This window comes from Dermacentor andersoni, chromosome 2 (assembly GCF_023375885.2).
Source record: "Dermacentor andersoni chromosome 2, qqDerAnde1_hic_scaffold, whole genome shotgun sequence".
Lineage (NCBI taxonomy): Eukaryota > Metazoa > Arthropoda > Arachnida > Ixodida > Ixodidae > Dermacentor > Dermacentor andersoni.
In genome coordinates, this window is record NC_092815.1 from 38,639,477 (window position 1) to 38,654,060 (window position 14,584).

The 14,584-nt window shown below is 44.9% G+C and overlaps 2 protein-coding genes across 2 annotated transcripts in view; one reads left to right on the forward strand and one right to left on the reverse strand.

Annotated features, from left to right (window-relative positions):
- The window catches only part of LOC126542445 (protein fem-1 homolog CG6966), a 42,882-nt gene extending 30,836 nt beyond the window's left edge, over positions 1-12,046 (reverse strand). Inside the window, exons 1-4 of the mRNA XM_050189515.3 lie at positions 11,886-12,046; positions 10,823-10,972; positions 6,163-6,496; positions 3,431-3,698 (exon numbers count right to left, since the gene is read on the reverse strand). Of these exons, the coding sequence (XP_050045472.1) occupies positions 3,431-3,698; positions 6,163-6,496; positions 10,823-10,972; positions 11,886-11,945 (812 nt within the window). The 5' untranslated portion in view covers positions 11,946-12,046. The remainder of the gene's footprint in view (positions 1-3,430; positions 3,699-6,162; positions 6,497-10,822; positions 10,973-11,885) is intronic.
- A 73-nt stretch (positions 12,047-12,119) lies between these two features.
- mst (misato mitochondrial distribution and morphology regulator) overlaps positions 12,120-14,584 on the forward strand; it is a 30,418-nt gene continuing 27,953 nt past the window's right edge. Inside the window, exons 1-3 of the mRNA XM_050189516.3 lie at positions 12,120-12,397; positions 13,032-13,121; positions 14,461-14,582. Of these exons, the coding sequence (XP_050045473.2) occupies positions 12,320-12,397; positions 13,032-13,121; positions 14,461-14,582 (290 nt within the window). The 5' untranslated portion in view covers positions 12,120-12,319. The remainder of the gene's footprint in view (positions 12,398-13,031; positions 13,122-14,460; positions 14,583-14,584) is intronic.

A 14,584-nucleotide genomic window follows, 5' to 3' on the forward strand; every position in this document is an offset into this window, starting at 1 on the left:
CATGGGTACCGTTGTGCTACAGAATAAGATGTGCTGTTTACTTTGACAAGTGTTCAAATTGTTATCTGTACATCCACTGCACTACTACCCTGTTCATTGGATGAAGGTTCGGCCCACGATTAAAATACCGTATATTGCCGCTATAAGACGACTTTTTTTTTATTACAAATCGGAAAGCCAAGTTTAAAGAGGTAGGCTTATATGCCGAGCCCAACCTGACGAGGGAGGAGGGGGAAGAGAAATCACAGACAAGCCTTGGCAAACTGCGTTTCTCGTACATATACGTAGTCTATGTTTGCACTATAACAGCAATAATAAAAAAAAAGTTGTTTTACACATTCAATAAAATGCTACTTGTGTATTTCTGTTCGATTTACGGAAAAAAGAATTTCTTGACATTACCCTTGAGAACGATGCAGATGGTAGAAATATCTTGCTTTCACCAGGCTCTGCTCCGCCCACACAGTCACATCTCAATAGTTGTAGTTTTGTTATTGCATACTGGTGCACGGGCTTTGCTCGCTTGCGAAACTTGCTCTAACTGCAAGTGCCGTACCTCTGCAAGCACTTGGCAGCTTTGTCCGCATCACATTGTGAAGCCTCTGGCAGGACAACACCGAAATGGAACCAACTCATTGGCGCAATTACAGTGTGGTGTATAAGCAGAAAGTTATTCTTCACGCTGAATCAACCAACAACTTAGCAGCAGAGTGTAATTACAGTGTTTCAGAAAAATGCATACAAAGTTGATGGCAACACAGGGATACTTGCTCTCCTCCGGGTCCCGAAGGAGAGCAAGTATCCTGTCATTAAAGAAGTTGTAGAAAGGAGGTGAAAGAACAGTGGGAGAAAGGCCTGAGCATGTCCTACGAGGACATTCAGGCAGGCCCATAGTGTGTGAATGAATCGAATATTGCCCGTAGCGAGTTGAAAGTTTCAAAAAAGTGGGTGACGAACTTTATGAAGCAGAATGGGCTGAGTTTGAGGAGGTGTACCGCTGTTCGCCAGAAGCCACCTGATGCTTATGATGACAAGTTCATCAGTGAGCTGAAGGTGCAGCATGGATTCACACTCAGCCAGTTCACGAATGCCGGTCAGACACCTGTCTGGTTCGACATGCCGAGCAAGCAGACTGTCGCAGTGGAAAGGGGAGCAGCAACTGCGTCTAATGACGACGGGCAATGAGCATAACCAGTTTACGGTAATGTTGTGCTGCACTGCCGATGCCTACTAACTTCCTCCTTTCATTGTGTTCAAATGCAAAATGATGCCCAAAGAGAAATTCCCCAACAAAATGATCACTCGTGTGAATGAAACAGAATTTTTCACTAAGGAGATGGTCCTAGAATGGTTGCACCTTGTCTGGCTCTGGTGCCCACACAGTCACCTAAAATCAAAAAACTCAGGCCACTACGGAGTGTCAGCTGGCGATCATCCCAGGCAGTTTGACTCCTGTTCTTCACCATCTCAACAAGCCGTTCAAGGATCAGGTCGTGGCACTCTACAATGAGCGGATGGAACAGGACGATAAGCCCCAGTTACCGACGGAGCGTGTGAAGCGGGCGTCTCTGAGCACTGTGGCACATGATATGGTCTGGCTGACACCATGGTGTGCAAAGCTTTTGTAATGTGCTCAATCACGACGGCGACTTTAAGATTGTTGCCACAATTGCGAAAAAATTTAAGATGCTTGCAGAAGCGCAATAAATGCATTTTCTTTTTTCATCAATGCAGCCCAGTTCTTTAAGATTATTGTGTATATCTTTTTTTTCCCCAATCGGGGGATCGCAAGTTGGAGGGAGGGGGGTCAACTAATATTCACAGTCGACTAATATGCGGCAATATACAGTAGTTATGGTTAAGTAATAACAGCATACCGTACAGCGTGAATTACACTTGTCAAGTGGTCAGGCGACTGTCTGCGAACTCTGCACAAGCGCCCGAAGCAGTGGTAGATGCTGCGTTATAGATCTGTTTGTTCTATATAGCGCATGGTATAAGCATGCAGTATGACTATACGAGTCTTGTTGCGGCATTAGCCCGTTTTTTTACGAAAGAAAAGGACGAGTACCAACCTTTTCTTTTTTTCAGTCTTGTTCCTCCTGTCCTCTACCACTCTCACCCATCTTACGAAAATTGTGTACTCATGAATAGCCATCAGGTTCTTTTTATGCTATCCCCTTCAGGTATTACTGCCTTACAGGCCAAAAAGGCAATGCGGATACACAAAGCCTATATGTAGCATGCTGGTTTACTAACTACGGTGATTGCTGTTTCGAGCAACACTATTGGCCTCATACAAAAGGCTAGCGTACGCATAGCATTGCAATTTCAAGTCTACTAGACTTGAAATGCTTGAGAACGATGTCGATGGCTGCAATCTCCTCAATGTGACAAGGCGCCCAAATGCCAATGGCATTACGTGTGCACAAGTGTAGCTGACACAATGTTTTATAACGATTAGTGCTCAGATATTTTCGGGTTGCATTGGTTTGACTGTACACGAGCATGCACTCTTACGTTTTAGTTCCAATGCCAAGCCATCAGATAGTGAGATTTTCCAATTCATATGGCAATTCACAGACACCAGTTCTCTTTGTTCTCTTGGGTTGGAGTGAAAACTGATACAGCCAAAATAGTTCACAAAGCATACACACATGGCGGTTAATCGTCCATATTGCATGTTTGCACAGCCAAGAGAAATTCCGCATACTGTAGTTACAGCTGCACCCAAAGGCTACACAGTGGTTCCCTGACAACCTTGTATGAACTGAAATCACGTAAATTTCCCGGAAAACGAGTTAAACCATCTCCAAACCATTTCACAGCATGCGATGGCAACATATTCAAGCAGCTGAGCTGGCTTGCATAAACCAGAAAGGAGGGTAGGCTTGCCACTTGCTCTTACCTACTCACCCGACGAAAAGGTCTATATCGAACTGGTAGGTGTCTTCTTACAAATTTGATATAACCAGATTCGATTATACTAATTAACTAGCCTGACATATGTTCCCATCAGAACATTGCTTGCTGTGTTAAGCAGTGTCAAAAGCATCGAAGGCTTTCGGTGCCTCCTCCACGTTAACGCTTCTCTGCACTGTGGGTAATGGTGCTTGCTTAGAGCAAAATTTCAAAACAACTCTTTCTGTGGAAAGCTCTAATCTGGCCAGAGCATCTTTGGCATCAACTAGCTATATTCACTCACTGAAATGTTTATTTTTCCTTACCCTTCACTAAACTAAGGTTGTTCATAGCAGGACTGCCAAGTGATGTGCCTCAGGAGTTACTGCAAATCATGAGGCATGACACAACAAACCAATCAGCAGAGCCTTCTCGCTTACGCGTAATCTTAGTTTTTCAGATTTGTGCAGCGACATCAAAGAAGCTACCAGAGTGAAGCTGCATTGAAATAGCCACGAACGCTACTTGCCTGCGCCAGAGAGCCAGGGCACGGGGCGAGTCGCGCTTCTTGTCCACGAAAGTGGCCCCCAGTAGCTCCAAAGCCTCCACACGCTGCTCCCGTGGGCAGTCGGGCAACGAGGAAAGGAACTCCACCACTGGGGCATGGCCTGTGACTGCTGCAGCCAGAAGTGGTGTGAGGCCATATGCATCTCGCTCAACCCGGGCCCCATGTTCCAGCAGCAACCGCAGAATGTCGAGGCTCCCAGATTCAGCACAATCGTGCAGAGCAGTGTTTCCTGGATGAAACAATGGGCCTTTTTTTCCCTTTGGCATACTCAACCCATCGCAGCATCACATACATGCGTGCACCATGCTAAAGCAACCACAGGGAGCTGGTGCAACCCGGCAAAAAAATCATTTGATGCTATGATAGAGGCAAAATTGTGTCCCCCTTCCACTAGCCCGTACAGTGCAACCCAGTTATAACTAACAGCATGATTCAGCACTATTTTTTTGATGTAGGAAGTAGTTCGATAGAACCGAACCCGCTTATAACAAACTTCAGTACCAAATTCGCTAAATCTGATGTTGTGAACAGTGAAGCGAAAACATGCTAACGAAGAAAAACCATGCCACTCACCATGAATAATTAGTCCAAAAGTAATTTATTGCACAGAAAAGTACACCTATTTGCAGTAGGCAGTGATTTTGCCTGAACATTTCATTTAGTTCCATCAATGAGGATTGCATTTTTGACACTTGACATCATTTCAATGAACTCCAGTCCGTTTCCCTGTATCCCTGAGCAGTATCGTCTCAACACGTCAGCAGCAGAAAGGGCTTTGCGCATGCAGGAACAAAAATCTCAGGAACATTTTTTCTTTCCTCTATGGTTTTGTGTAACGTTGGGAGAGGGTGACTGTCTTCCAGCGGGCTCGCCATTGCAGCTACGTCGGCGGCGGCCTGATAAGGGCACTGCAAAACAAGGCTGCCTAAGGTTGGCTGGAGGGGGAGCCAGGAGGTGCGTGCGGCTGCACAAAGACTGTATAAGACTATTCGAAGCCGGCAGAGGAGCATGTTTGCAGCTGTTTGGTGACAGGTTGCGCATGCTCAAAGTTCGCTACAGTCGAGCCCACTTATAACGATACCGGTTTTAACAACATATCGGTTATAACAATGACAAGCTGCTCCACCGTCAACTTTTGTATGTTTTCCATGGTGAAATAACCCACTTACTACAATGCCCCAATGCTCCATTATCGGTTATAATGATGAAGTCTGTCTGCCGGGTGTCCGAGGCAAAAGGCGGTGAAATGCGAAATCCTTGAAAAGAAAAAAAAAAAAAAAAAACGAGAAATTCGAGCCGATGCACGATGGGCCACTGCTCCAACAGCCGCCGCGCGCACATTTTCCAGCCATCTTCGCACTTCTCACTCCCATCGCCCTTCCACCCCTCCGAACACAAATGGGCTGCACCCTTTACTCTAAGCCGCCACACCCTCCGGAACACAAACGGACCGCGTGAACTGCGCAGCTTGCAGTTCACTCACATGCTCGCATGTTGCTCGCTGGCCCCTCATTCAGTGCAGTTCTGTAAACAGCTTAATTGCTTGTGTTCGTCTTTGTTGGTTGCGTCGAAATTGTTGCTGGCCATGTGGTTTCTCAGCCGTGTTTGACTAACAGTTGATTTGACTCGCTGCCGAAACGGAAGATGGCTGATGTGCCCGCTAATCATCGGCAATGAACGACATTGCCGGTGAAAAGAAAGCACATGGCTCTAGATTCGGAAACTAAGTGCTTCTAATCGATGAGGCGATCGTCACGAACATGCTTGCATCAGATAGTGGGAGCCACGATGGCAGCAATGACTTGGTAGGGCAGGCTGCCTCAAAAACGTTGTCCTCACAGGAGGCCCGGCAGATGATTCAGTCCCTCCGGAGCTTCGTTTTCACGAGGAACCTTCCACTGCAGTACGAGGAGCACCTGGATGCCTTGGAGAAGGATGCAGGCAAGCTTCGTGTAAAGCATGCAAGGCTGACGGACATAGGGTTTTCTCGTGCAAGCCAGTGAGAAGTATGCGGCGAGATGCTTGTGGCGATCTTGCCCCAGCATTTCTTCTGGATTTCTCAAGCTGAGATTGTGCTACGGCAACCTTCCTGCATTTTTTAAAAGGCACCTTTTGGGGCCACCAAAGTGATGCCTCAGCGGAGCTCGTATGTTACTTGCTGCCAGCGACCCCTGTTTGCAGTTGTTATAGCAGTGGCATTCTTGAATGCCGACAGCCACGGCTTGTCAACAATGCACGATCGCAGCGCGCAGGAAGCAGAGTTAAACGGTTAAACGAGTCCACACCATCAGAAGTCGGATGGAGGAAGGTGGTTGGGAGAAGAACTGACTTCCCTACCATTATAGTTTTCTCATATCAGCTCTGGCATCCCCTTATTTTTATTTTTTCATGCAACCCGGTTATAACAATAGAATTTTTGTGGCACTTGAATATTGTTATTAGTGGGTTTGACTATATATCCAATGTCTGGTTAGTTATAAATTATACATTATACATGCATAATGTTAAGAGAACTTCAACTGTTTGATACAGATCATCCAAGTTCGTTATATTTGAGTTTGACTGTATATGTATATTTTCAACAAGAACTCTCTGGATGCGGCCGTAATCCACTTGGGGCTGTTGGGGGGAATGCATGCAGATGTTCATGCGCTCTCCCAACCAGCCAGTCTTCTAAACTTCAGAGGGCACACCTTTGGCACTCTTGCGGTTGACGTGGGCGCCTTGAGCAACGAGGTAGCTGGCGATGTCCAGGTGCCCCTTGTAGCAGGCAATCATGAGGCAGGTGTGCCCATGGCGGTTGGCAATTTCTATGTCAGCACCGCGCTCCACTAGGTACCGCACAATGGCAAGGTGGCCGTCGAAGCAAGCAGCTCGCAGTGGAGTGGAATTGGTCCGTGTGGTAGCATTCACGCGAGCACCCCGTTCCACCAGCCTCTGCACTACAGTGAGGTGGCCCGCTGCCGCTGCACACCACAGAGGCGGAGCACCCTCGATGGTCTCGCCTTCAAAGCTCACCGAGCCCACCTGCAGTCAAAACAAGAATTAGTTTCATGATGGTCTCAGAACAACGAAAAAATTAAATTGTGAAGATTTGCATGCCAAAACCACAATTTGATTTTGAGGCAGGCTGAAGTTGGGGACTGCGGATTAATTTGGACCCCCTCAAGTGTATTATTATGCACCAAATCTAAGCACACATGCGTTTTTGTATTTCACCCTCGTAAAAATGCAGCTGCTGCAGTGGGTGCCTTAAAACAATCTTGCAAAGCACAGTTACAAAATACAATGACAACACTGCCTTAGAAAAAAAAGGAACTACTGAACAGTATGAATTTCCTTGCACATTAAGATTTCAATGTGCTGAGTGTTATGGAACTAAAATTCATAACTCGGAAGCTGCACAGCAGCTGTAGAGTTCATTACCTGACATGAAAATAACAAATATGTAGCAACGTCGCATCGCTGCTGAGAAAGAACTTCAGTGTTCACAAACACACACACGCACACACACGCGCATGCGCGCACACACACACACACACACAGGTTTCTAGAAAAATTGAATGGTGAACCTAAACATAAAAACAATTATTGAACATTAAAACACCGGCTCTTCAATTACTGATGTTGAAATTGCTCCTTAGAAGCACATTTGTCAAGAAAGTATGAAATTCAAGCTTTGAATTTGCATGAAATCAACTTCAGAACATTCTGCTTGAAAGTGTCAGGCCTCCATGGTCAGTGGTAATTGGATTTCTCTTAGCTAAATGAAAAAACCACTACACGTGTTAAACCAATTACCTGAGAAGCTTTAATTTATGTCGTGCTTTCATTTTCAGGCATCATCGTGAACAGCTATACATGCTGCTGCACTTAATGCCAACATGGACCACAGCAAGCTAATCATGTGCTGTAAGGACACATGTACTAAAGGCATTTCTCAGCTTCTATATAGGGAATGACTCAAACATGTCCAGAAGTACAAAAAAAAACAAAAAAAAAAACATGGCAAATAAGAATAGCAACCAGGAGCTGGGACAGCTGGAATACCTTTTGGAGCAGAAAACTTGGAAATTGGAGCAGAAAATTCAAAATTTCGAGCCTGGAAAGGGACAAAAAAGAAAGAAAAAAGGAAAAACTAGCCTTTGAGCAGAACACTTTAAATCGGGAGCAGCTCAACCAAATGAGAAATGTCAATTGGGTAGTCCAAATTCACAATAATATTAAGCCCTGACCACACTAGAGGGAAAGCGTGCATGGCAAGCTGCAGGCAGCAAAACGAGCACAACGTGAGGGATCAATCCTGAACCCATTTTCCATGACACAGGAAATCAATGAGAGTTCCCCCTTCAATGACATGCGTGCAGGAAACTGGTGTCATGCGAACCCACCCGGCTGCTCGATTTGCACTTGCGTCTGGTGTCAGCTGGACTATCATCTGCTCGCATTCACGCTTGTTTGGATTGTCATTGTTCGCGAATGTGTTTACTACGAGTCTAAACCGTGACATCCCGATGCAAAGGTTTTTGGAGATAGTGTGCAATATTCGATTCTGTAGGACAACAGAGGCAACACCCAGTACCTCATTCGCCTTGTCCTTTGAACGCGGGCGGCGACGCCACAACAGAAGGAAGCATGCCAATGTGATTATGATCACAGTGGCAACATTGTCGTCGTCATCATCTGGCATAGCTTGCTAACGTTAAGAACGAAGGCTAAGAAAGTAAACACAGCGCTAATCTGTCAGCAGACAAAGGAAAAAGCATGCCGCATCTGGCACCTACATACGAAGTAAAAGAAAGAGAGACTGGAGCAGTGGCGCACCGCAAGTCAGTGTGGTCACACTGCTGCAGCAGCATTTTATCGCCAGCAGCGAACAACATTCATTTTTCCTCCAGCGTGGCTGGGGCTTTAGAGTTAACTCCTGCCGTGTTTTTAAGAAGTAACCGACATTTATCGTAAAAGCAATAACTACAACCCACTGCCAACACATTACAAGTGTTGCTACAGATTCAGTCATAGCATTCAGAAAGAGTTAAATGAATGAAAAACAATATGACGGCTATGATCTATGTAAATATGACTCATAAACACAGCTGTCACACACTGCCAAAAAACCATTTACAAGCTAAAAAACACTTCAGGGATTAATAAAATGCTTGAAAACAGTATCTACGGCCCTCAGTTCAAATGTTTAGTGTTTCATATTTGATAGAAGAGTGTTCCTTCTCCCACAAACAAAAACTTCACTTGACTGTAAGGCACTTGTGGCAGAGGCCAGAAAACACTTACTGCAACTGCTAACAAATAGACAGGATAAGGATAATATTCATTGATGCTCTTGTGGCTTAAGTGAACATGTGCATGTTGAAGTCATGAGGGATGCTTTCTGAATGGTTCTCCTCAAGCTTGTTTTCACTTTACAACGCATCCAAAATTAATAAAATTGTCATAAACTGATGTGAGAGGTATGCTTGATGACATTACCATGACAGAATATGCCAAAAACCAGCCTTCCAGTGGAATGTTTTTTATATTTTACAACTGGGTGGCTTCCACTTCCTGAAGTTTAAGTTTTGGTGCACAAGATTCCCCCTTGCATACAGAAATAGAACAGGGGTGATAGCCTTTTTTTTTCCCCCTAAAAATCTTAAAGGGACACTAAAGGTTACCAGAAACTCAAGTTAAAGTGGTAGAGCAATGTTCTAGAACGTCTAAGGCGTCAATATAATCGCGAACAGAGCTTTAGTAACCGAGAAATTGAGGTAAATGCATGACACGATTTGAGACCCCCCAGCGACATTCCGGTACTAGCCCGATGACGAAAGTACTCCTCATAATTTGTGTTACTAATACTCAACTACTCGTATTAAAAATATTATTTCATTCGATTATAAGACGGAAAAAAATGCTACTTGTCTACGTCTATTCGATTCTAAGAAAAAATAACATTTTGACGTTACCCTTCAGTAATATGGGTGTTCGAAAGGTTTCGTTTTCGCTCGACTCTGCGCCGCGCACGCTTTGGAGTTTCAGTAGTTTGGTTATCGCGTCGTGCTGTGAGGGTTCTGCTGGCTCGCGAAACTTTCATTTGGAACAAGCAGCGAGAATGCCACGTCCATATGATGTCGTGGGAAGCCCTCGTTGCTTTCCCGCTCCGGAGAGCCGGTGTCGAGGCCGCCGTCGTAGTACGCAACGACGCCGGCAGCGCGAGCCCTCAGCAGCAGGTCGCGCTCGTCAGTGCTCAAATCGCTGAAGTTGAGCCCACCATCGCGAGCCAATCTGTCGGTGTCAGGTTCCATTGCTACGAGCGTCGAAGTTTGCGTCATAGAATGAAGTACCAGCTTATGGGCGTCTTGCGCTGGAGTTTGAGGTATAGTAGCGGCGCCTGGTGGCGGTGCGGGAAACGACATCTGGGTCGTACCAGCTTGGGTCGTATTGAGCCCTGGCTCTGGCGAAGCACGTTTCTAGGCCGAGTTTTTCGTCGATTCGCACTTTGTTATGCCCTGTCGCGAGTGCGAAAAGGCTCGTCACTTCTCACAGACCACGCCGACCACGCTACGAGCTCGCCGCAGCCTATAGTTTAACGAAAACGGACTCTCCGTGTGCCGTGGGACGTAATGTGGGTCGTAATTCGTTTCTCCTTCCGCTAGCCACCATACTCGCGCTTTCGCTCTGCTGTCGGCTCTGTCTTGGCTCTGTTTCTGGCCGCGCGTTTGCGTTTTGCGCAGAAAAGCCGTAGAGCCGTCTGCGGACGCCGTTCTACTCACCGATGGCGCAATGTCACTATGAGACCACGATGTCAGTACTCCTCGATCGGAGGGCGGGCGATTTGAACTGCGCTAGAGGTACGCGGACGCTTCAGAACGCATTTTCTCTTAAAATAAGTCCCTCCTTGGCACGAAACAAGCGTTTCGAGGTTTCTGTGATGGTATTTCAACAGTCCACGTTGACTTAATAGTAACCTTTAGTGTCCCTTTAACACTCCTGCATGCCAGCTTAGCAAGGCTGGTTCAACGACATGCAAGTTGCAAGTTCTACAGTGCATGACCAATGATACCACAAAACAACAGAGAAAAATTGCTTGTTTACACATTAAATTCTCTGGACAGGAACAAGACATATTCCAGGGACGTAGTGGTTTCTAATTCTTTCATACACTCAGTTCATAGGTGAAAAGGTCATCTTAAGTGTTATTGTTGACCAAAACGTGATGAACAAAAACCACAATTCACAGCCACCAAGTAAGTAAAGTTCTTTCACTAAGAGGCTGTTTCACTGCCCAAGACAGCACATCATTCCAACAATTTCAACAAAGTAAAATGCTCTTGTACAACACTGCAAATTGCATACCTGCTCAATGTCAGCGTTGCATCTGTCAAGAAGGTAGTCAGCCACATCAAGATGGCCATTTCGAGATGCCATTACTAGCGGTGTCGCTCCATTAGTTGTGGCAGAAACCAACATCTGGACTTCCTCCTTTGGCCTATGGTCCAAAAACACCTACACAACCAAGCATTGTCAAACTTAATACAGCTAAAGCAAGGAAACAAATGAGTAAAATAAAAAAAGAAGGCAACCTGTTGCAGAAGGAGATCCTGTTATCAACAGAAAAATTGTTTAAAGGCTACGTAAATACTGTCACTTGATGAGGTTTACCAATTGTCACTTTTAAGGTTGCCGTTAGCGTGACATCCCACTACCAATCCGACATTGTTCAACTTTTTACATAGCACGGATTTGCACTTCGCACATGTTTGGCTCCTGCTCGCAGCGGCGTATGTATTACACAGCGGAATCGAAGCGAATAGCGTAAACATTCCCTCTCTCCCCAGAGAAATGGGACGCGCGATCAGCATGCCAATATGGTGCGCTAGATTTCATAAGGCAAATTAGATCGCAGACTGGCAGAGCTTACCAGTACATGCGTGACGAGCTTCAATTCTGGCTATCCGACGTCAACAACAGGATGTTCGCTTGTGTTGTTCCTCGCGAATTCCGCCCCGAGTCATGAGCAGACACACGATTCCTGGATCTCTCTAATCAAGTACGTACTCGGAGTAACGCAGTGCTACAGAAACTGAGCTTCAATACAGCAAGCGCTTACGTAATGAATACAACCGTGGTTTGCGATAAGGTATCTCGAAGAGAACACAAAGCGCTTTGATCACACAGCTGAGTCGGGAAAGCGAGCAGTCTTCATTATCGGTAGCAAGCAAATGACGCAACCACCACGAATTCGACCTAAATATGTTTATAATTGAACACCGTAACAATGGTATGACTAGATCACTTAAGCAAAAACACTTCTTTCAATAGAAAATTATGTGTTCCGAGCGAAAGCAACAACTAAGCCTAACAAAACATAAGACGACATCAACTGACGCAGCTTTGTCAGATCCAAGCTATGACGTACCTTGAGACGCTTAAGCTTGCCATCTTTTGCAGCGTTGAATACAGCATTCTTAAATTCCATATTGAAGATTTCGTTAATTTCTATAGCTCGAAAGCAAGCTCAAGCAACCTCGGCCGGACCATAACTTCGCTTCCACGGCTGCAGTGCGCTGGCTCAGCTGGCTGTGGCTGGGATGGGCGTTCTGTTGGCTTCACCTCAGCGCATCTGGCGTCATTCGAAGCCGATCCAATAACAGCCCGGGATGTCGTGCTCGCGGTTTCGAGATCGCGCCATCGTGCGAAATCAAAACCTAGGCACCGGGAACTGACGCTCAGGAAAGCGAATTGTCAATCAACTGCGCTGCACAGTAGTGTACAAACAGCAAACGTGTACGCGACATGTTGTGACCGTATAAACCTCTCCCCTACCATCGTGTCGTGCACGATCAGCCAAACATGTCTTGCAGAGAAGTTATTACATTGCAGCTCGGACACTACGCAAATTTTGTGGGCTCTCACATTTGGAATTTGCAAGTAAGGCGCAAATATTGTTAACTCTCTACCGCATTGTCCCGGGGACGTAGTTCGTGTTATTATTTGAGCACATCGGTTGCGACACTGTCATAAAATCGGTACGCATGCTGTCAGTTTAAATTTTCCGTCCCCACTGCTGTTTTCTGTTTATTTTTACATAGCCCTGTCTCCGCACCCAGGTTCTTTACATTACTACAGCAGTTTGGCGCGTGAGCCAAAAATCATCCATTGCTACTGGATGCGATCGATGTTACTTACGCTATACGTCTCTATCAGACTATGTGCCTCCGGATTTTGTAAATCTTCAGACATCTTCAGTCATACTCGTGCCTCCACATACTATAGTGAACATCTAAACAGGCAGGGTCGGCACCTCGCCGGCGGCATACGCGTACTGTTAAATAAAAAAGAAAAAAGAAGTCTGGAGCACACGATGTAAAATCGAGAACAAATCTTTTGTATATGTCACTGCGGTTTTTCTGATGTATTACATCCATCGTGTCGTTACTGTTAGCTTGAAAAACTGAGGGGCACGGTGATTATAGTGGCGATGATCAGGCCACATGAAATATTCCTAAACTTGTGTTCCTTCAGTATCATTTTGACACATTCAACATTCGTTTTTTTTTAACAGGAAGCCTGCTTTTCGTACAAGCCAAATGATAAAACAATACCCCTAGAGTTTGCTCACGACATCTTTTTCCGCGAGGGAAGAAACCCCAAGGTGAGTGGCCAATGCTCGAGTGTGTCACATCAGTATAAATAAGCTTAGATTTTTGTTTGTGCCTAGTTTTTATGCTTCCAAAAAACATAGTGAAAATTTTTGTTGGGATAGTTGGTATATGGCATTTAGAATAAAAGCAGCACAAGCTAATGGGGCAGTTTGCACTGTTTTAATTTTATAAAAGGAAAATTAGACATCCACCCAAACGTAGCTAAGTGCTACAAAGGATACAATTTTATAATATATAACACCTTTAACTGGTTATATGCTACTCGTCATAAACACTCCCTAGCGGTAACCCCGTTAACACCGCACAACAACTGCTTCAAATACTCTTATTTTACAAGAACAATAGTTGATTGGAATAAACTTCCCGATGAAGTCGTTACACAAAATTCTTTATCCCGTTTTCAGGTGCACCTGCATTCATGACTCAACCGCACATAGTTTATTTGCTCCTTTTTTTCGTGCATTCTGTCCTTTTACCATGCTGAATTCAAGCATCGGCATGATTGCTTGAACTGTATGTTTGTATGAATATACTTGTATGTTCCCACCCTGCTAAGATCTTGTAAAAGATCACAGTATCTATAAATAAATAAATAAAAATGTTATCCTCTCTGGGTTCAAGACGTCCTGAAGGAGTTTGTCCATCTTTATGTCATATATATATATATATATATATATACATGAAGGACAACATAGGAAAAATTTTTTGTACTTACTAATCGAATTAAACTACCTCCAGGGCTAGTTAGCCGTGCGGCTAATTACGCGCTCCACGCAGAGACGCCAGGTACAGCTGCACGTAATCACGGTTTCGCCGGTAGGGGGTTCACAATATACACTTGAATTACAACACACAATATACAATTGAATTAAAGAAATTATAAATTAATGAAAATGAAAGTGAAGGCATCGCCAGCTCCTGTAGTTAACAAGCACGGAGTAAATGTAGCATGCATAATTTAGGACGCAAGGCCGCTCTAATTGTCATCAAGTAAAAAAAACCCTGTACAAATGCTGCTGGCAGGTTGATTCGCTACAAGTGACTGAGTTACCACTATTATGTAGAAATGCTGGCTGATGTTTCTGCACAATGGAAAAAGTGCATACGAAAGAAGAGATTAGTTCTCTCATTGATCATTTGGAAGGGCAGAGAATATGGCTGCAGTTACAGCTGAATCTGTTGTCTGCATCTTGATTGATATCACAAGCATTCACATGACCTGCATCAAGTTGAAAATACTGCTAATTGCCAGTAATTACCCAGTCACTTTCCTCACCATTGTCCAAGTGCCAAGCTAGTCACATTTCTTTGTATTATTAATATATGCAGGGTAATGTGACGTACACCCCACGTCTCCTCATCGCTGACTTACGAGGCAGTTTAGGAAACCTCAAAACAACTGGTTGTCTTTATGACCCTCCGCCATCATCAGCCAATGAAGCAATTGCCTGGT